The sequence below is a fragment of the Chiroxiphia lanceolata genome, chromosome 5, assembly GCF_009829145.1.
Source record: "Chiroxiphia lanceolata isolate bChiLan1 chromosome 5, bChiLan1.pri, whole genome shotgun sequence".
Lineage (NCBI taxonomy): Eukaryota > Metazoa > Chordata > Aves > Passeriformes > Pipridae > Chiroxiphia > Chiroxiphia lanceolata.
In genome coordinates, this window is record NC_045641.1 from 1,637,311 (window position 1) to 1,660,568 (window position 23,258).

General features: G+C 43.0%; 1 protein-coding gene across 1 annotated transcript in view; it reads right to left on the reverse strand.

Annotated features, from left to right (window-relative positions):
- The window catches only part of LOC116786776 (collagen alpha-1(VII) chain-like), a 114,896-nt gene that overhangs the window by 65,196 nt on the left and 26,442 nt on the right, over positions 1-23,258 (reverse strand). Inside the window, 23 exon segments of the mRNA XM_032687741.1 lie at positions 539-574; positions 905-940; positions 1,743-1,814; positions 2,966-3,001; positions 5,329-5,364; positions 6,698-6,757; positions 6,847-6,909; positions 8,179-8,211; positions 10,254-10,289; positions 11,017-11,052; positions 11,250-11,330; positions 12,555-12,626; positions 13,971-14,024; positions 14,144-14,170; positions 14,403-14,507; positions 14,593-14,661; positions 17,215-17,259; positions 17,918-17,944; positions 18,031-18,111; positions 18,914-18,988; positions 19,840-19,965; positions 20,515-20,699; positions 21,616-21,759. Coding sequence (XP_032543632.1) covers positions 539-574; positions 905-940; positions 1,743-1,814; positions 2,966-3,001; positions 5,329-5,364; positions 6,698-6,757; positions 6,847-6,909; positions 8,179-8,211; positions 10,254-10,289; positions 11,017-11,052; positions 11,250-11,330; positions 12,555-12,626; positions 13,971-14,024; positions 14,144-14,170; positions 14,403-14,507; positions 14,593-14,661; positions 17,215-17,259; positions 17,918-17,944; positions 18,031-18,111; positions 18,914-18,988; positions 19,840-19,965; positions 20,515-20,699; positions 21,616-21,759 — 1,535 coding nt within the window.

Below are 23,258 nucleotides of genomic sequence, written 5' to 3' on the forward strand. Positions count from 1 at the left end.
CCAAGAATTTTCCCACTTTTCCTTCCCCTTCTTGGGCTAATAATGGAATTCCCAACCCAACTCTGCCTCCGCTTCCTTGTAATCCCAGCCTGGCTGATGGAACAGCATCGTTTCCTTGGAAAAGCCGGGCCTGGGAGCTTTAAGTGGGGTTTGGGAGCTTCCAGACCCACATTCCCTGGAAGCTCGTTGTCTTCCACAAACTGGAGTTATCCCAGCATTCCAAGTCATCTTATTCCCTGTTTTCCCAAAGCAATCAGGAAAATGGAGCGTGGGATGGATCCCTCCGGTTCCTGGGCTGAAAATCCCTCTAATTTTTCCCTGTGGGAATGTGAAGGAAAATTTCCCCTTGCCCCACCAATCGTCCAAAAATGATGCACTGGGAGGATTTTTGTGGTTGGAAGCAGGAATTTTCTTCTGGAAATCAGGAGTTTTAGGCTGTTTTGGGGGGCTTTGACTCATAAAAGGAGTGAAAATACAGGAGAAGTGCAAAATAATCCCACATGGAGCTTCCAACCCTTGGAAGAGCTCAAGGTCTTACCTTGTCTCCTTTCAGGATGTTCTCCAGGGAAGTTATCTGGGAAAAAAAAAAAACCAGGGAAAAATCTGTTTTTCAGGGAACAGGAGGTGCTTGGATTCCCTGTGTCCCATTCCCAAATATTCCAGAGCTCAAGGAGTGTGGGATAAACAAGAGACAAGAGACCAAATAGACAAAAAAACCCTGGAACAAAAAGCTCTTCCCAGGTTTTTCAGGGAACAGGAGGTGCTTGGATTCCTCATGTCCCATTCCCAAATATTCCAGAGCTCAAGGAGAGCGGGATAAATGAGAGACAAGAGACCAAATACACAAAAAAATCCCAAAAATGGGACTGAGATCCAAAAATCAGCAGAATTGGGTGGAACTCACCACGCTTCCAGGAATTCCAGGCAGTCCAGGTTCCCCCTGTGGAGACACAACATCCCCCAAAAAAACAGGGAGAGGAGAAATTCAACATTTTATCCCCCAAATTAACTCTCCCTTGGGCAAAAATCTTAATGGGAAGGTGCAAACCTATGGATTCTTCCTTGTCTCTTGGAATTCCCTGGCAATGGGAGGGAGAAGTGGGATGAGGGGGAGCTGTGGGAAGGGATCTCAGGATCTGATGGATCAACAATGAGCTCGGGAAATGTGGATTTCCCCGGATTTCCCTGGATATCCCCTGCATGGGAATCCTCTGAGATTTAATTAGGAATGAGCTCATTATCCTCATTATCCTGCTCCTCAGGGATTGGGCTCTTTAGGGAATTTTTCCTCTCCTCAGTCCCACAAAATATTTGGGAACACCAAGCCTTGGAGACCCCAACAATGGATCCGGTCTGGGCCAGTGTTTTCCAAAGGTTTTAGAGTGGGATCAGATCCTCCCTTGGGAGAATCTTCCAGGGATTCCCTGGGAATGAGAGGGAGAAGAGGCAGGAGGAGGAGGAGCTGTGGGAAGGGATCTCAGCAGCTTTTTGTTTAATTTACGTCCTAATTATATTAATTAGGTTCCAATTATATTAATTATGTTCCAGTTATATGAATTTACGTCCTAATTATCCAACAAGAAGGTGGAAAATCCCAATATTCCCTTGGAAGAGGAGATCCTCCTGCCTAGGAGAGGATGGGGTTTTTTTTGTCATACCCTGCAAACTTCAAGGCAGGAAAAAAATCCAATTTTTTTTTGGAATTGCCCCATTCCCAGCTGCTCCCACAGGGAATTCCTTACATCTTTTCCAGGTTGTCCTGTGTCCCCTTTCATTCCTCGTTCTCCGGGTGGTCCCGGGATTCCAGGAGGGCCCTGCAAGGGCAGATCCAGAGAGAAAAGATAAAAAAATCAGGAATAAAAACTGGGCAGGAAATTAAAAATCAGGGAAGGAAAGGAGAAAAATGTTATTTTTTTAACCCAGGGGAGGAATATTTGCCCCCAGGATGTTCCCAAGTGGGGATTCCCAGTGGGATGGAGAAGGAAAATCCTCTCCTGGGCAGAAGTTGAGCCTCCTCTGGTGCTCAGCTTTTTAAATAATAATTATAATACTTTTAATTTAACAATACTTATAATCTTATAATAATTATATGCTTATAATAATAATAATTTTTATAATAATTATAATAATTTCATAATAATTACATTTTTATCAGATTTATAATTTTATAGCAATTATTATTTTTACAATAATTTTAATAATAATTATAAGAATTATAATAATGTTTATAAAACTTGTATTTTTATAATAATTATAATTTTATAATAATCAATACTTTAATAATAATTACAATAAATTCATATTAATTATATTTTATTATAAGTATACTTTTATAATAATAATAATTTTATAATAATTTTAATAATTACTATAATAATTTTAGAAAAATTATAATATCTTTAATAATAATTATAACAATCTCATAATAATTATATTTTATCATAATTATAATTGTATAACATTATTATTTTTATAATAATTTAAACAAAAATTTTATAACAATTACAATAATTGTTATAATTATAATAGTTTTTATAAAAATTATAAAATTATAATTATGAAAAAATATAACAATTACTATTTTTATAATAATTTTAATAATAATTTTATAACAATTGTAATAATTTCTCTAATAATAATAATATTTTCATAATAATTATATTTTATCATTATTATAATTTTATAACATTTATTAATTTCATAATATTTAATAATTTTTATAAAAATTATAATTTTATCCTAATTACAATTTTATAATTATTTTATAATAATTTTAGTAATAGCTATAATAAATTTATAACAATTTTAATTATTTTATAATAATTATAATAAAATTTACAATAATTATAATTTATCATAAGTATAATTTTATAATAATTATTATTTTCCTAATAATTTCTATAATAATTATAATACTTTTTATAACAGTCACAATAATTTTTATAACAATTATAATAATTATTACCCTGATTCCTCTCACTCCTGGTTCTCCAGCTTCTCCCTGAAAAAGAGAGGGAAAAGCAGTTTTAAGATGTTCCTCCATCCAAGTTCAACATTCCTTGGTGATCCTGATTTTATCCCCAATTTTATCCCTGATTTTAATGCACTTAGAGCAGGTTCAGGGAGAGAACAAAGTCCACCCACCATTCCAAGGGATTTAATGGAGGATAAATCTCCTCTTAATCCTTGGAAAAAACAAAATAAACGAGATAAATTCTTCAAAATAAACGAGATATAAATTCTTCAAAATAAACGAGATATAAATTCTTCAAAATAAACGAGATATAAATTCTTCAAAATAAACGAGATATAAATTCTTCAAAATAAACGAGATATAAATTCTTCAAAATAAACGAGATATAAATTCTTCAAAATAAACGAGATATAAATTCTTCAAAATAAACGAGATATAAATTCTTCAAAATAAACGAGATATAAATTCTTCAAAATAAACGAGATATAAATTCTTCAAAATAAACGAGATATAAATTCTTCAAAATAAACGAGATATAAATTCTTCAAAATAAACGAGATATAAATTCTTCAAAATAAACGAGATATAAATTCTTCAAAATAAACGAGATATAAATTCTTCAAAATAAACGAGATATAAATTCTTCAAAATAAACGAGATATAAATTCTTCAAAATAAACGAGATATAAATTCTTCAAAATAAACGAGATATAAATTCTTCAAAATAAACGAGATAAATTCTTCAAAATAAACGAGATAAATTCTTCAAAATAAACGAGATAAATTCTTCAAAATAAACGAGATAAATTCTTCAAAATAAACGAGATATAAATTCTTCAAAATAAACGAGATAAATTCTTCAAAATAAACGAGATATAAATTCTTCAAAATAAACGAGATATAAATTCTTCAAAATAAACGAGATATAAATTCTTCAAAATAAACGAGATAAATTCTTCAAAATAAACGAGATAAATTCTTCAAAATAAACGAGATAAATTCTTCAAAATAAATGAGATAAATTCTTCAAAATAAACGAGATAAATTCTTCAAAATAAACAGGATAAATTCTTCAAAATAAACGAGATAAATTCTTCAAAATAAACGAGATAAATTCTTCAAAATAAACGAGATAAATTCTTCAAAATAAACGAGATAAATTCTTCAAAATAAACAGGATAAATTCTTCAAAATAAACGAGATAAATTCTTCAAAATAAACGAGATAAATTCTTCAAAATAAACGAGATAAATTCTTCAAAATAAACGAGATAAATTCTTCAAAATGAATCAAGGGGTTGGATTTTCCAGCTGCTGTTTAATTAATTAATGTGGAATTCTTTGTCCAGGGGGATTGAGGGCGTTAAATCCTTGGAATTTAATCCCCGGAGGGCTCTCGAAGCCGTGATATTAAACCACCTCTGGCACAGCACATCCCGTTTTTCCATCATTCCCGGGGCTTCCCAGGAAGTTGGGGACTCTGGGATTACATTTCCAGCCATGAAAGAGATTTTTATTCCTAATTTTCTCCTCAGATCGAGAGTTTTTGGCGGGAAATCACCGACTAGGCCGCGGCCTTGTTTTTTTCCGTGACTTCCTTGGTGCTCCTATTCCAGGGATAACCCAGTCCTTGGAACTGGAGAAGGGTCTTCCCTGGATGTGCTTTAGGAGAGGTTTTCCAAAAGTCAAGGTGGCCAAGGTGGGGATAAGAAGGGTTTAAGAAACCAGTTTTCCAGAAGCCAATCCTGATGTTTTTGTGAGGGGACACCTCCTTTGATCCTAAGATTTTTAAGAGGGATTCTTTTCCACTGGATATCCATGGATAACCCAGCCCTGGGAACTGGAGAAAGGTCTTCTCTGGCTGTAATTGGAGAGGTTTTCCAAAGCCAAGCTGGGGATAAGAAGGGTTTAAGAAACCAGTTTTCCAGAAACCAGTCCTGATTTTTTTGTGAGGGGACACCTCCTTTGATCCTAAGATTTTTAAGAGGGATTCTTTTCCACTGGATATCCAGGGATAACCCAGCCCTTGGAACTGGAGGAAGCTCTTCTCTGGCTGTACTTGGAGAGGTTTTCCAAAAGCCAAGCTGGGAATAAGAAGGGTTCAAGAAACCAGTTTTCCAGAAGCCAGTCCTGATGTTTTTGTGAGGGGACACCTGCTCTGATCATAAGATTATCAAGAGGGATCCTTTTCCACCTGATATCCAGGGATAACCCAGCCTTTGGAACTGGAGAAAAGTCTTCCCTGGCTGTGGTTGGGAGAGGTTTTCCAAAAACCAAGTTGGGGATAAGAAGGGTTTAAGAGCCCCTCCCCACCCTCCCAGGGAACAAAGCGTTTCATCCCCCCCAAGGACTCACCTTCTGCCCCGGTTTTCCAGACAAACCCACATTTCCCTGCAGGAATACAGACCATCAGTGCCAGGGCAAGAAGGACACAGGGGAAATAACTGGAATCTCAGCAGCAGGAAAACCAGAGAGGGGGGAAACAGGGTGTCCTGAGGTCTCAAACCTCCTGATTTTCCCCTAAACCCTCCCCTTTCCCACACTTTTTGCCCTGTCTGCAGTTGACAGAGACATTTTTTTTTTCCAAACCTCCTGAATTTCCTCCTAAACCCTCCCCTTCCCACATTTTTTCACCTGCCTGGAGTTGACAGAGACATTTTGTCTCCAAACCTCCTGATTTTGTCCCTAAACCTCCTGATTATCCCCCTAAACCCTCCCCTTCCCACATTTTTTCACCTGCCTGGAGTTCACAAGAGACACTTGGTCCTCAAACCTCCTGATTTTCCCCTTTATCCCTCCCTTTTCCACATTTTTTTCACCTGCCTGGAGTTGACAGAGACATTTTGTCTCTAAATGTCCTGATTTTGTCCCTAAACCTCCCGATTATCCCCCTAAACCCTCCCCTTCCCACATTTTTTCCTCTGCCTGGAGCTCACAAGAGACATTTTGGTCCCTAAACCTTCTGATTTTCCCCTTTATCCCTCCCTTTTCCCACATTTTTTCACCTGCCTGGAGTTGACAAGTGACATTTTGTCTCTGAATCTCCTGACCTTGTCCCTAAACCTCCTGATTTTCCCCCTAAACCCTCCCCTTCCCAGATTTTTTCCCCTGTCTGGAGTTGACAAGTGACATTTTGTCCCTAAACCTCCTGATTTTGTCTCCAAACTGCCTGATTTTCCCCCTAAACCCTCCCTTTCCTACATTTTTTCCCCTGCATGGAGCTGACAAGAGACATTTTGTCTCCAAACCTCCTGATTTTCCCCCCAAACCTTTCCTTTCCCAAATTTTTTCACCTGCCTGGAGTTGACAAGAGACATCTTGTCTCTAAACCTCCTGATTTTGTCCCCAAACCTCCTGATTTTCCCCTTTATCCCTCCCTTTTTCCCACATTTTTTCACCTCCCTGGAGTTGACAAGTGACATTTTGTCTCTAAATGTCCTGATTTTGTCCCCAAACCTCCTGATTTTCCCCTTTATCCCTCCCATTTTCCCATATTTTTTCACCTCCCTGGAGTTGACAAGTGACATTTTGTCTCTAAATGTCCTGATTTTGTCCCCAAACCTCCTGATTTTCCCCTTTATCCCTCCCATTTTCCCATATTTTTTCACCTCCCTGGAGTTGACAAGTGACATTTTGTCTCTAAATGTCCTGATTTTGTCCCCAAATCTCCCAATTTTCCCCTTTATCCCTCCCTTTCCCACATTTTCCCCCCATTCCCACTCACCCTGTCTCCCGTGTCTCCCTTCAGCCCGGGCTGACCGGGAATCCCAAATCCGGGACTTCCCTGTGGAAAAAAAAAAAAAATCCAAGGGATTTGTCATTTTTGGAGCTTCAACCCATGAAGGATGGGCTGGAAAATTCCAGTTTTCCCACCTTTTCCCCTTTGTCTCCTGGGATTCCTCGCTCTCCTCCTGCTCCTGCTGCTCCAGGATCTCCCTGGGAATGAAAATATTCCATCAGAAACGAGGGCTGGAAATGAAATTCAATATTAAAGGAGAATAAATTAATGAAATGATGATAATGTAAAATGAAAAAATAATAATTATAATGTAAAGTAAGAAAATAATAATTATAATAATTATTAATTATTTTATATTATATAATATAAATTATGTATTATATAAGTATATATTTATTTTAGATTTATATATAATTGCATAATTATATAGTATATAATGTAAATTATTAATATACAATTACATATTTATTTTAGAGTTATATATAATTACATAATTATGTAGTATATAATATAGATTATTAAAATATATAATTAAATATTTATTTTAGGGTTATATATAATTATATCATTATATATTATATAATATAAATTATTAATATACAATTATATATTTATTTTAGCACTAAATATAATTATATATTAACTCTCATTATAATATTAATTACAATAATATAATTATTATAATACAATATTATTATATTATTATTTTATATTATATTCTTTATGATATATTATATTTATATTATATTACTTATATTACGATCTTATATTATTTATGTATTTATATTATTTATATTAATATTTATATCATACACTTATACACTATTATTATATTATATAGTTAGACCACATTATTAAAATACTATAATTATAATATTAATTACAATAATAATCTATAATAACCTATAATATATATTATAGATTATATATTATATTATTAATATAATATGTATGATATCATTATATATAATTATTGTATATATAATATACCATATAATTATGTAATTTTATTATATAATAATATATAATTAATGTAAACTAATATATTATTATATTATTTATATAATATATATTTTTGTATATATTTATATATTTATATATATTTATATATATTTATATATATTTATATATAATATATATATATATTGCATGTTACAATTTTATATTTTTGTATATAATAATTTTATAATTATAACTACAGTTATAATTTTTCCCTGGGAAAAGAGCACGTGGAAATCCCAAATTTTCCCCACAGATCAGGGCTGGAAAAACAACCCCAGGCCCAAAATGTGATTAAAAGCCAGAAAACCCCCCCGAGGATCAGATTATTCCCACTTTTCCAACCTCTCTTTTCCAGCAATCCCAAGAAAAATAGGATTAAAAACCCTCCCATGGTGCAACATTCCCTTTTCCAGGCGCAGATCCCGACGTTTCCGGCAGTTTCAGTTCCTGGATAACGAACTCACCTTGGCGCCTTTCTTGCCTGGAGGTCCCAAAACCTGAGGAGGAGGAGAATTCCCAGATTTTCTTTGGGATTAAAAAAAAAAGGGATCTCCCTTCCATGCTCCTTGTTTTCCCGAGCAAAGGAATCTCAGCCTCATTATGGGCTAGGAAACCCAGAAAGGGCTCCACAAGCCCCCAAAATTCCCAAAATTTGGGATTTACTATAGGAGGTAATTCCCAAATCCAGAGAAGTTTCGGAAGAATCCCATGGAACTGCCGGAGGTTTTGGCTCCGGGGATCGACGACCCCTCCCAGGGAAGAGCTTTTGGTGACGCTCCCAGAGCTTCCCACTCGGAATTCCTGCTCCTCCAAACGTCCTCCTGCTCTTCCTTCCCCAGGGGAGGTGGGATTTGGGAAGGAGAAGGGTGGGATTTGGGAAGGAGAAGGGTCACTGAGCCCAGGGGAGGTGGGATTTGGGAAGGAGAAGGGTCACATTCCAGGAGGAAGAGCAGGAAATCTGGCAGCAGGAATTATCCCTCCACACCCACCAGAGGATATTCCAAGGCCAACAACCCCTTCCCAAACATCTCTGTGGGAATTCTTCTGGGAAGAACCACCTCTCCTGCTCTGGGTGATGATCCCTGTGGATCCAACTCAGAATATCCCGGGATTTTGTGAAATCTCCTGCCTGGTTTGCTGTCCCACCTTCTCCCTCCTCTGGATCTATCCCAGGATTTCTCCGAGCTCCTGACCCCAGGGGAGGTGGGATTTGGGAAGGAGAAGGGTCACTGAGGGTCACTGAGCCCAGGGGAGGTGGGATTTGGGAAGGAGAAGGGTCACATTCCAGGAGGAAGAGCAGGAAATCTGGAAGCAGAAATTGTCCCTCTACACCCACCAGAGGACATTCCAAGGCCACCAATCCCTTCCCAAACATCCCTGTGGGAATCCTTCTGGGAAGAACCACCTCTCTTGCTCTGGGTGACACTCCCAGACCTTCCCACAGGGAATTCCTGCTCTTCCAAAAACATCCTCCAGGATGCTGGAGGCGCTCCCAGTCCCTGAGGGTGGTCCCATTCCCGGATGGAAGTCCAGTTGGAATTGGATGGGACACCCCTGAGGGTTTTCCAGCAGGATCCAGAGCAGCTCCAGGAGCAGCTGGATCAGAGGGACAGGCCTGGAGCACAAGGAAAACATTCCCTTCTCCCATTTTTTGTTACTTGGAAAAAGAAAAGACCAACATGGAACGATCTCCAACAACTTCGTCACCCAAATCCGGTCTTTTCTTTCTCTAGTGCAGGAATTTCTCCGCCTTTTTTTGCTTCAGGGCTGGAAAACCTGGAAAAAACCCCCACTGGGTAATAAATATTCCCTGGAAAGAAATCTGGGGAGAACTCAGAGCTTGGAGAAGAGATTCCATCGTCTCCTCATCCTGCTCCCATTCCCTGGGTTATCCACGGGAGAAAATGGGAATTTAAAGTTTCCCAGTGGTTTTTTTTCCTTCTTAATAACTGGATTACTTTCCCAAGAACCCAAAAAAAAAGGGGAATTTTGCTCTGTAGGATTTTCCAGAGAAGGTTTCATATCCTTACTTTTCCCTCACGGTGACGAAGCTCCTTTGAGGAGGAGCTGGGAATACCAAAAAAAAAAAAAAGGAATGGGAATAAAATAAAGGTTGGGAATACGAGGATTGGAGCGAGGGAGTCAGCTGGAAGGTCATGGAAAAGGCCTGTGGGTTATTCCTGAAATTCTGGGATGCATCCCTCCCGCTCCTTGGGGGCCACTCAAGGTCCGGGATCCCGCTCATAGTTACCCCCACAGCCGGAGCACCTGGAATTCCCGGCTTTCCCTGCAAGGAAAAAGGACATCAGAGGAACGTGGGGTGACAGAAACTTCCTTTTCCTCGTTTTTCCCCCTCCGTCCTTCCCTTAAAACCGTTCCCAACTCATCCGGGAAGCGCGAGGCGGATCGGAGGAGACGCCGAGCTTGAGGACGTTCCCGGTGGTTTCACCCTCCAAGCTGAGCTTCCAAGAGCTGGGATCGAGCTGGGAAAAATCGGGATACCCCCAGCTGAGCTGCTCCCTCTTCCTGTCACACTCACTTGCTCTCCCTTCTGCCCCGGAACTCCTGGAATTCCCTGGAAGACACCAAAAATCCCGCCGGAATCAAGAGAGATTCCACGCTTTCGGTCCTGGTTTTTGGGAGATCTTCCCAGGAAGAGGGAGAGGAGGATGAAGCTCTTCAGCCCCCAGTTTTCCCACTAATTCCAAGACATTCAGGGCTCTTGGCTGAAAAATGGGAATCCCCAATCCCGGGAAAGCCCTGATCTCCAACTACCAGGAGTGCAGGGCAGTCCCATCCCAGGGAAATCCACCAAGGATGAGGGATCACCTCTCCCAGGGCCGGAATTTCCCCGCTGGAAAGTGGAATCTGGGCCTAGAATGTTCGGAGGGAGGCGTTCCCAAATTTAGCTGGGAGACAATTTGCCTCCTAAACCACGTTTGGGAGGAAATTCTGCAGTTCTGGGGGGGTCTCACAAAAGTGCTGTTTATTATTTTATTAAAATATATTTTTATTTTATTAAAACATCCCATCTTCCCACCCCATCCCAGGTCTCTGCAGCTGGAATTCCACAGCCCAGGGAATTGCTGAGGTGTAAAATTATCCCCTTTCTTTGCTTTTTTGAGGAAAAAAAAGGGTCGAGGTCGGGTTGGAAAAGACCAGTTGAAGACGTCCTTGACCTCAGAAAGTCGCTTCCAAACCAAACTATTCCACGATTCCCTGATTCCCACAGCCCCTGATGATGGTTAGGGATAAAAAATTCCCTGAAACCAGGGACAGGAATTCGGGATTTCAGTCCCTACCTTCGGTCCTGGTGCTCCCGGAGGTCCCGTTGGCCCCTGGAAACAACGGGAGAAACGGGGAAAGCTCAGAGCTTAAATCCCAATATTTTCCCTTCTTCTCCCCGTTCCCACAGGAAATTCACCACAGGATTCACCTTCCAGGAAAAATCCTGGTGTTGGAGGAGAATTTGGAGACGCTGAACCCTCCAGGGGGGACTTTAAATTCAAATTTTGCTGCAAAATTCCCGACCCACCTGCTCTCCTTCTTCCCCCTTGGAGCCGGCAGCACCAGGAATTCCCGTTCCCGCCGTTCCCTGCGAGGCAAGTGTGGAATTCTCAGGAAAAGTTGCTTCCCAGAGTGTTTTGTCCCCTCCCCAAAATCTGCTTCGGAGCTCTCCCCACGAAGCGGGAGGGGAGAAATTCCCTCTGGAAATGTTTGCCACGGGATATCCTGGCATGAGTATCCCGATCCCTTGGTATCCTGATCCCCCGGGAAGGTGTGGGATGAGCCCAGAGCACCAGGAACCCCCAAAACCAGCAGTTCAGCTCAGTTAAGCCTTTCCCCAAGCTCTAGGCAGGGTCTAAGTCTACAGGGATCAGCTGAAGCCCCTGAAATGAGCCTTGAGCTTTGAGGTTTTGGGAATTCCTTGATTTGGGAATGCCTTGATTTGCGGCTCTGCCGCTTCCATCTTGATGTCTTGAGGTTTTGGGAGTTCCTTGATTTGTGGCTCTGCCCCTCCCAAACTGGGGTCTTGAGTTCTTGAGAATTCCTTGATTTGGGAATGCCTTGTTCTGTGGCTGTGCCCCTTCCACCTTGGGGTTGTTCCCTCAGCCATCTCCCCCCGGTTCCTTTTTGCAGCCCCTCCTGCAGAATCCCAGCCCATCCAGCCCATCCAGGACCTGAGGGTCACCAACACTGCCAGGAGCAGCTTGAAGCTCTCCTGGAAGAGGTTTCCTGGGATAACTCACTATAAGATATCCTGGGGGCCATCCAACGGTCAGTATCCCGACCCCTCCGTATCCCCATCCCTCGGTATCCCCATCCCTCAGTATCCCGATCCCCCGGGCAGGTGTGGGATGAGCCCAGAGCACCAGGAACCCCCAAAACCAGCAGTTCAGCTCAGTTAAGCCTTTCCCCAAGCTCTAGGTGGGGTCTGAGTCTACAGGGATCAGCTGAAGCCCCAGAGCTGAGCCCTGAGCTGAGTTTTAGCCTCTAACAAAGGGATCCACTGGATCTGAGCCCGGCTGGGATTTGGGAAATCCAAGCAGTTCCCTCCCAGCAGCACAGGGGACACCTTGGGGACCAGCTCTGCCCTCCCTGCCCAGGTCCCACAGGATCGGGGTGAGGAAGCTGCTGGAACAAGAATTATCATTCCCTTGGGGAAAGCTCCGCCCCCAGGAGGGGGAGAAATTCCCTCTGGGAATGTTTGGCTGCTCCAGAAACCTTGGGAGATCCCAACCTGCCTTCCCACAACTCCCCCCTGCTGTTCCTTGGGCTCCCTGCTCTCAGCTCCCCCTTGGGCCGATGGATTTAGGGAATATCTGATGTGGGATGTGACCTTTTCTCCCGGTGGTCCAGGCAGTCCAGGAACTCCACGGAGCCCCACAGGGCCTGGCAAACCAGGTTTCCCCTAAAAAAAGGAAGATCCAGCCTCAAATCTTTCCCTTCCAGCCCGAAAATGTTCATTTTGAAGTGCAAAAAACACGAGCAGAGAGAAACGTCTCCCCCGATATTCCCACCCTAAACTGAGGGTTTAGAGGGTATTCCCAAATTCCCTTTTCTTGCATAAATGAGTTATGGATCACCAGCTTTGCTGAGGAAGGGAAAATAAAGAGGTGTTGGCTTGGATGGGAAGAGAATCCATGGAAAGGGCTGATCCGTGGGATACAGCTCCACAATATGGCAACAGGGAACGAAAAAAGGTCCCGTGGATCATGAGGGACAGGAACAGGAAACTTGGGAAGGAGTAGGAACAGGACATGGACATGATCCCTCAGAAATCCCTCAGGTTTGAGACATTTGTAATCCAGGGATTTCCCAAATTTTCTTTTCTTTTATTATTATCTAAACCTTTGATTTATTATCTTTTATTTATCATCTAGTCCTCCCTGAACCTTTTAAATTCCCTTTTCTCCCCTTCAACTCCAACTTCCCACATTCCAAACATCCCTGTGGAACTTCTTCTGGGAAGAACCACCTCTCTTGCTCTGGGTGATGATCCCTGTGGATCCCACTCAGAATATCCTGGGATTTTGTGAAATCTGCTGCCTGGTTTGCTGTCCCACCTTCTCTCCTTCCTCTGGACCTATCCCAGGATTTCCCTGACCTCCTGACTCGAGGGGAGGTGGGATTTGGGAAGGAGAAGGGTCACTGAGCCCAGGGGAGGTGGGATTTGGGAAGGAGAAGGGTCACATCCAGCTCCATTCCAGGAGGATGAGCAGGACATCTGGCAGCAGACACTGTCCCCCTACACCCAGCCCTTGTTCCAGAGGACATTCCAAGGCACCAACCCCTTCCCAAACATCCCTGTGGAACTTCTTCTGGGAAGAACCATCTCTCTTGCTCTGGGTGATGATTCCTGTGGATCCAACTCAAAATATCCCAGGATTTTGTGAAATCTGCTGCCTGATTTGCTGTCCCACCCTCTTCATCCACCTTCTCTCCCTCCTCTGGATCTATCCCAGGATTTCCCTGATCTCCTGACCCCAGGGGAGGTGGGATTTGGGAAGGAGAAGGGTCACTGAGCCCAGGGGAGGTGGGATTTGGGAAGGAGAATGGTCACTGACCCCCAGAAGAGGTGGGATTTGGGAAGGAGAAGGGTCACATTCCAGGAGGAAGAGCAGGAAATCTGGCAGCAGACACTGTCCCCCTACACCCACCCCTCGTTCCAGAGGACATTCCAAGGCCACCAACCCCTTCCCACCACGACTGGCAGCTCTTCCCAATCCTCTGGAGCCATCCCTGGACCACTCACCGGCTCTCCTGGGCCTCCTCTGTCCCCCTTGGGGCCGCTCCTCCCCCGAGGGCCCTGCAAGGAGCACAGCACACTCTCACCGCGCGGTTTTCCATGGATTTTCGGGAAGTTTGGCGGAAATAACGAGGAAAAAGGGGCTTTTCATCGTCACCAAGGCGAACCTCAGGACTTACCCTGGCTCCTGAATCCCCTGGTTGGCCCTGAAACACGAAGGACAAGGACAATCTCCACGGGGTGTGGAACCTCCAGAGGTTCCTCTCCCAACTTCATCCCACAAAAAAAAAAAAGCTCTGGGGCCTGACAAGCCCAAAACCCCAAAATTCCCACTCCCAAGGGAAGGTAGAGGTGTCCAGACACCTCAACCTGCAGGATTTGGGGTCAGGTCCCCTCTTCTTGGGGCACATCAAGGTCAATGATCCCCCCCTCTCTCACCTTGATGGAGATCCCTGGAGGTCCTGGCGCTCCCGGCATTCCCGGTGGTCCCGGCATTCCCGGTGGTCCTGCTGCCCCAGCAACGCCTGGCTGCCCTTTGGGGCCCTGAAAGGAGGGAAAACCAGGAGAGGGAAGGGTTTGGGATCTCTCCCATCTCTCCTTTTGCTTCTCCTCCAGGTTTGATACTCACAGGAGGGCCCGGTTGCCCATTCCGGCCGGGAATCACCTCCACTCCTCCCAGGACATATCCCGGCTCTCCCTGCGGACAAAGGCAGAAGGGAACGATGGGAAATCCGGGAATTTGATGATTTAGGGACGATTCCATCGGCAGGGAAAGCAAAGTCAAGCCAAAACCACCTCCTTTGGCTGCAAAACCACGTGGCCAAGACACAGGATTTGTTTGTTGGCGTGGAAGAAAATTAATTCCAGAGGGGGGGAAAAAAAGGAGGTTGGATTTCAGCAGGATCCATTCCCGGTTTTCAGGCACAAGGACAGCTCAGGGGGATGCAGGGAAGGAGCAGGAATGTGCAGTGGGAGACAGGGGAAGGATAAGAAGCTCCTGGGATTGCACTGGGAGACAGGGGAAGGATGAGAAGCTCCTGGGATTGCAGTGGGAGAAAAGGGAAGGATAAGAAGCTCCTGGCATTGCCTGGGATTGCACTGGGAAAAAGGGGAAGGATAAGAAGCTCTTGGGACTGCACTGGGAGACAGGGGAAGGATAAGAAGCACCTGGGATTGCACTGGGAGACAGGGGAAGGATAAGAAGCTCCTGGGATTGCACTGGGAAAAAAGGGAAGGATAAGAAATTCCTGGGATTGCGCTGGGAGAAAAGGGAAGGATGAGAAGCTCCTGGGATTGAACTGGGAAAAAAAGGAAGGATAAGAAGCTCCTGGGATTGCACTGGGAGACAAGGGAAGGATAAGAAGCTCTTGGGATTGCTTTGGGAAAAAAGGGAAGGATAAGAAGCTCCTGGGATTGCACTGAGAGAAAAGGGAATGATGAGAAGCTCCAGGGATTGCCTGGGATTGCACTGGGAGAAAAAGGAAGGATAAAAAGCTCCTGGGATTGTACTGGGAGACAGGGGAAGGATAAGAAGCTCCAGGGATTGCACTGGGAGAAAAGGGAAGGAAAAGAAGTTCCTGGGATTTCACTGGGAGAAAAGGGAAGGACAAGAAGTTCCTGTGATTGCACTGGGAGAGAGGGGAAGGAAAAGAAGTTCCTGGGATTTCACTGGGAGAAAAGGGAAGGACAAGAAGTTCCTGGGATTGCACTGGGAGAGAGGGGAAGGATGAGAAGATCCTGGGATTGCACTGGGATTGCACTGGGAGAAAAGGGAAGGATAAGAAGCTCCTGGGATTGCACTGGGAAAAAAGGGAATGATGAGAAGCTCCTGGGATTGCACTGGGAGAAAAAGGAAGGATAAGAAATTCCTGGGATTGCACTGGGAGACAGGGGAAGGATAAGAAGCTCCTGGGATTGAACTGGGAGAGAGGGGAAGGATAAGAAGCTCCTGGGATTGCACTGGGAGAAAAGGGAAGGATGAGAAGTTCCTGGGGTTGCACTGGGAGAACAAGGAAGGATAAGAAGCTCCTGGGATTGCACTGGGAGAAAACGGAAGGATAAGAAGCTCCTGGAATTGTACTGGGATTGCAGTGGGAGAAAAGGGAAGGATGAGAAGCTCCTGGGATTGCACAGGGAGAAAAGGGAAGAATAAGAAGCTCCTGGAAGTGTACTGGGATTGCACTGGGAGAAAAGGGAAGGATGAGAAGCTCCTAGGATTGCACAGGGAGAAAAGGGAAGGATAAGAAGCTCCTGGGATTGCACTGGGAGACAAGGGAAGGATAAGAAGCTCCTGGGATTGCACTGAGAGAAAGGGGAAGGATAAGAAGCTCCTGGAATTGCCTGGGATTTCACTGGGAGAAAGGGGAAGGATAAGAAGCTCCTGGGATTGAACTGGGAGAGAGGGGAAGGATAAGAAGCTCCTGGGATTGCACTGGGAGATAGGGGAAGGATGAGAAGTTCCTGGGGTTGCACTGGGAGACAGGGGAAGGATAAGAAGCTCATGGGATTGCACTGGGAGAAAAAGGAAGGATAAGAAGCTCCTGGAATTGTACTGGGATTGCACTGGGAGAAAAGGGAAGGATGAGAAGCTCCTGGGATTGCACAGGGAGACAGGGGAAGGATAAGAAGCTCCTGGGATTGCACAGGGAGACAGGGGAAGGATAAGAAGCTCCTGGGATTGCACAGGGAGACAGGGGAAGGATAAGAAGCTCCTGGGATTGCACTGGGAGAAAAGGGAAGGATGAGAAGCTCCTGGGATTGCGCTGGGAGACAGGGGAAGGATAAGAAGCGCCTGGGATTGCACTGGGAGAAAAAGGAAGGATAAGAAGCTCCTGGAATTGCACTGGGAGACAAGGGAAGGATAAGAAGCTCCTGGGATTGCCTGAGATTGCACTGGGAGAAAAGGGAAGGATGAGAAGCTCCCGGGATATCCAAACATTTTGATGCCCCAAATGCAGGAACAACAGGTTTGTTCCCGGTGGAAACTCGGGTGGGAAGAAGGACCCATCCAAGTCCCACCTCCTTCTGGGAACAGCCAATTAAATGTACCAAGTGCCGGGATTTCTCCACAAAGACAGAAGATTCCTCCTTGGAAAACGGAAGGAGAAATCCCCCAGGTGAAGATTAGAAGTTAGACCCGGCTTAGAAGTTCACGTTCACTAAAGATCACTGGGAAAATTCTTGGAAAACAGGCATCAGAGCTCTAAAAGAGCTTTTTTTTTTCCCAATAAAACCTGGGAATGAAACTCACTCTGTCTCCTTTAGGCCCCGCCGGTCCCGGATAGCCGGGAGATCCCTGGAATTAAGCAGATTCTGAAGGTTAAACAGGAAATCACCCACAAGACCACGTATGCTCCATTCCTGGAAGTGTCCAAGGGCAGGTTGGAGCAACCTGGGATAGTAGAAAGTGTTCCTGGGGTTGGAACTGGATGGGTTTTAAGGTCCCTTCCCACCCAAACCATTCCATGATGGAATGAGGGGGTTTCGAATCCACCCTCGGTGCTTCCAGGTCTCTCTCCAGTTTAACCATTCCCAGCCAAGGGAAAAGCTGCATCCAGGAGGAAAAACAAAGCTACTGGATGCTCCTGGCATTCCCAAATTCCAGTTCCAAATGGGGTCACTGAATCCTTGGAGCCCCTGCCAGTGGCTAAAGGGGCTCCAGGAGAGCTGGAGAGGGACTGGGGACAAGGGATGGAGGGACAGGACACAGGGAATGGTTTCCCAGTGCCAGAGGGCAGGGATAGGTGGGATATTGGGAAGGAATTGCTGGTTGGGAGGGCAGGGAGGGGCTGGAATGGAATTCCCAGAGAAGCTGTGGCTGCCCCTGGATCCCTGGAAGTGTCCAAGGATGGGTTGGAGCAACCTGGGACAGCGGGAGGTGTCCCTGGGGTTGGAACTGGATGAGCTTTAAGGTCCCTTCCGACCCAAACCATTCCATGATTCCAAATACTCACAACATCGCCTTGGACACCAGGAATCCCCTGGAAAACAGGGAGGGGGAGGTATTTGAGGGCCACCCTCCCTCCTGAGTGACACTGTGACAAAATCAGTCCAAACAAACACCCACCGTGACTCCGGGGGGACCAGGAGGACCCGCCCGGCCCGGCCTGCCTGGCAACCCGGGAATTCCGTCCTTCCCAGGGAGTCCCTAAACGCAGGGAAAGAAACAGCACGGAAAAGTCACGGCCTTGGATCTTCAAACCCTTTCTGGAACGCTTGGGAGCATCCCCAGAAATTCCAGAGCGTGCACATAAAACACGTTTGTTCCCTTTTGCCCGATTCTCAAAATCCAACCTGGAAGATCCCAAGAGGATTCTTTGCTGGAGCTCCTCTTCAATTCCAGTAATTTAGTTGTGGATAGTGGCAGAGGGCAGGGATAGGTGGGATATTGGGAAGGAATTGCTGGCTGGGAGGGTGGGGAGGGGATGGAATGAATCTCCCAGAGAAGCTGTGGCTGCCCCTGGATCCCTGGAAATGTCCAAGGCTGGGTTGGAGCAACCTGGGATAGTGGGAGGTGTCCCTGGGGTTGGAACTGGATGAGTTTAAAGTCCTGTCCAACACAAACCATTCCATGATTCCATGAGCCCTGGGCTTGCCCAGGAATTCCCCAGTAGGACAAACACAGGGAGCCCACAAAAAAGATGGAGAGGACTTTTTACAAGGCCACGGAGGGACAGGACACAGGGAATGGCTTCCCAGTGCCAGAGGGCAGAGATGGATGGGATATTGGGAAGGAATTGCTGGCTGGGAGGGTGGGGAGGGGATGGAATGGATTTCCCAGAGAAGCTGTGGCTGCCCCTGGATCCCTGGAAGTGTCCAAGGCCGGGTTGGAGCAACCTGGGATAGTGGGAGGTGTCAGGGTTGGAACTGGCTGATCCCTGAGGTCTCTTCCCACCCAAAGCATTCCATGATATTCCTTGTCCAAGTGCTTGGATAACTGCTGGACTCACCCTCTCCCCCTTCTCCCCCTTCGTGGTGGAGCCGTTGGGGTCGGACCCTCTGGGAGCTGCCGGAGCCCTGGAGCTCTTCCATGGAAAAGGAAAACGGAGGGAGAAAAATGATCAGGAAATTAAATCCACCAGAAGATGCCAAATAAACTCAGAGCAGATCAGACACTAAATACAGACTAAACTACAGACTTAAACCCAGACTGAAACCCAGATTAAACTGACAAACACAGACTGAAACCCAGATTAAACCGACAAACACAGACTGAAACCCAGATTAAACCGACAAACACAGTCTTAAACACAGATTAGACACAGTCTTAAACACAGATTAGACACAGTCTTAAACACAGATTAGACACAGTCTTAAACACAGATTAGACACAGTCTTAAACACAGATTAGACACAGTCTTAAACACAGATTAGACACAGTCTTAAACACAGACTGAAACCCAGACTAAACCACAGGCTTAAACCCAGACTAAACCACAGGCTTAAACCCAGACTAAACCCAGACTAAACCCAGACTAAACCCAGACTAAACCCAGACTAAACCCAGACTAAACCCAGACTAAACCCAGACTAAACACAGACTAAACACAGACTAAACACAGACTAAACCCAGACTGAAACACAGTCTAAACCCAGACTTAAACCCAGACTTAAACCCAGACTTAAACCCAGACTTAAACCCAGACTTAAACCCAGACTAAACCACTCCTTGGCTCGTGCAACGAAAGGAAGAGGCCGAGTTGCCCTCCCAGGAGATCTTTTCGTCTCCTCAGACTATTTTTCTTTATTTAAAATCTATTTAAAGACTTTTTATTTTAAATCTATTTAAAGACTCTTTATTTCAAGTCTGTTTAAAGACAATTTATTTAAAGCCTGTTTTTACTTGAAATGTCCTCCCCTGAGATCCGATTCTCACCTGGGAACACCAAGGCCCACAAGGCTCCTGCTCTTTTTGGGAGTGTGGTTGGGCTGAGGATGGATCAGGGTCCTGGGCCTTGGTCTCCGTGTCACCAAAGGGCTCCGCGGTCTCGTTTTTGGCAACCTGGGGACAGAGTTGGGCTCGGATTAGGGATCAAACACCGACTTCCAACGGGTCTCAGGAGCTTTAATATCCTTTAATGTCCCCACTCTCCCTCCCTCGAATCCAACGGGCACAAAGGCAGGTTCTGTTCAAGCCCCCGGAAATTCCTGGGAATTCCAGAAGGGGGATAAAGGGTCAGAGGAGACGAGGAAGAGGAAGGGAAGCTGAAGGGAGGGGATTTTTGGGAGCTCCCACTCAAATTTGGGATGTGTGTCTGTGGTTTAGTCTAAGTCTGTGGTTCGGTCTGTGGTTAAGTCTAAGTCTGTGTTTAATCTGTGTTTAATGTGTGTTTTAGCCCATGTTTTAGCCTGTGTTTAAACCTATGTTTAAGCCTGTGTTTAAGCCTGTGTTTTAGTCTAATCTGTATTGGGACCCGATGTCCTAAATCCCGATTTTGCTCCGGGGCAGATCAATCCTTGGGCAACATTCCACACCCGAGCAGGGCTGGTTGATATTCCCGGGAATCCCTGTGGGATCTCACCTCTCCCGGGAATCCGTATGGGATCTCACCTCTCCAGCCAGGAGCAGAGGGCGGGAACAAAGAGCCTCGATGAGCTCCCCCAGGACCTGGGGAAGGTCCTCGAAGGTGCTGGCGTAGAAAACATTCCCAACATTCCGGGGGTTTTCCCGCGGCAGGATCCGGCTGAGCTCCGTGGGATCGGCTCCCGAGATTCCAACGGCCAGGATGTGGATCCCTGGAACACAAATCTCGCTCAGCAGAAGCAAAAAAAAGGCTTAAAATCCGAGTTTTCCGGGGCTCTCGTTGCGATATTCCCGGAAAAAAAAGGATAAAGGAGAGGGAAAAAAAAAGATAAAGGAGAGGAAAAAAGAAGGATAAAGGAGAGGAAAAAAGAAGGATAAAGGAGAGGAAAAAAAAGGATAAAGGAGAGGAAAAAAAAGGATAAAGGAGAGGAAAAAAAAGGATAAAGGAGAGGAGAAAAAAAAGGATAAAGGAGAGGGAAAAAAGGATAAAGAGGAGGAAAATAAGGATAAAGGAGAGGAAAAATAAGGATAGAGGAGAGGAAAAAAAAGGATAAAGGAGATAAAAAAAGGAAAAAAGAGAGGAAAAAGAAGGATAAAGGAGAGGAAAAAAAGGAAAAAAATAAAGGAGAGGAAAAAAAGGATAAAGGAGAGGGGAAAAGGGAAAAGGAGAGGGAAAAGAAGGATAAAGAAGAGGAAAAAAAAGGATAAAGGAGAGGAAAAAAAGGATAAAGGAGAGGAAAAAAAGGATAAAGGAGAGGAAAAAAAGGATAAAGGAGAGGAAAAAAGGATAAAGGAGAGGAAAAATTTGGGAGATGTGTCAGGGCGGGGCTGTGGGAGGGATGGGTTTGGGAGAGGGTGGAGCAGATGAGATAATGCCAAAATATTTTAATTAGAATTGGATATTGTAATTAAATGAGAGGATAAAGAGGATAAAAAGAGGATAAAAGCCCAAAATAAAGAATATTGGACAAAATAAATGAGGGTTTTTTTGCCTTTTAATGCTCCAAACCAGCCCAGGGAATTGTTGTTCCCATTTCAGGGCACCGAGTTCTCCCAGTGACTCCTCGCCGGGATATTCCACCCCTTTGGGAATTCCAGGAGAACCTCGGGAATCAGGGAATCCCTCACCCAACTTTTGGGCTGCCCTGGCTGGCGGCCCCACGTCGTCCTGGGAGGGTCCATCCGTCACCAGCAGCAGGACCCGTGGGAATTCCGGCCTCATCCCGCGGGAGGTTCGGAATAACTCCCGGAGCGCGAAGGACACGGCGCGACCTGGGAAAAACAGGGAAAAGCGGGAATTCCGTGTGGGACAACACCTCGTGAGGGAGGGACGCCGGTAATCCAGGCTGGAATGGTTCAGGCTGGATCTAAAGGTGCTTTTGGGAAGGGGAAAAACAAATTATTTGGGAGATTTGAAGCGTTTTTCTTATCATTTTTGGGGGAAAAAGTATTCAGTTTTTCTTATAATTTTTTTGGGGAAAATTATTCAGGTTTGGAGCATTTTTCTGATAATTTTGGGGAAAAATTATTCAGATTTGAAGCATTTTTCTTATTCAGATTTGAAGCATATAAAATAATGGAGAAATATTTATAAAATAATGGAGAAATATTTATAAAATAATGAAGAAATATTTATAGAATAAAAAAGAAATAGAGAATAAAGAAGAAATATTTATAGAATAATGAAGAAATATTTATAAAATAACGAAGAAATATTTATATACTAATGAAGAAATATTTATATACTAATGAAGAAATATTTATAGAATAATGAAGAAATATTTATAGAATAATGAAAAATATTTATAGAATAATGAAAAATATTTATAGAATAATGAAAAATATTTATAGAATAATGAAAAATATTTATAGAATAACGAAAAATATTTATAGAATAACGAAAAATATTTATAGAATAACGAAGAAATATTTATAGAATAATGAAGAAATATTTATAGAATAATGAAGAAATATTTATAGAATAATGAAGAAATATTTATAAAATATTGAAGAAATAATTATAAAATTATGAATAAATATTTATAAAATAATGAGGGAATATTTACAAAATAATGAAGAAATATTTATACAATAATGAAGAAATATTTATAAAATTATGAAGAAATAATTATAAAATAATGAAGAAATAGTTATATAATAATGAAGAAATAGTTATATAATAATGAAGAAATATTTATAAAATAATGGAGAAATATTTACCAAATAATGAAGAAATATTTACAAAATAATGAAGAAATATTTATAAAATTATGAAGAAATATTTATAGAATAATGAAGAAATATTTATAAAATAATGAAAAAATATTATAGAATAATGAAAAATATTTATAGAATAATGAAGAAATATTTATAAAATAATGAAGAAATATTTATAAAATAATGGAGAAATATTTATAGAATAATGAAAAATATTTATATACTAATGAAGAAATATTTATAGAATAATGAAGAAATATTTATAAAATTATGAATAAATATTTATAAAATAATGAAGAAATATTTATATACTAATGAAGAAATATTTATAGAATAATGAAGAAATATTTGTAGGATAATGGAGAAATATTTATGTAATAATAAAGAAATATTTATATACTAATGAAGAAATATTTGTAGGATAATGGAGAAATATTTATGTAATAATAAGAAATATTTATATACTAATGAAGAAATATTTGTAGGATAATGGAGAAATATTTATGTAATAATAAAGAAATATTTATAGAATAACGAAGAAATATTTATAAAAT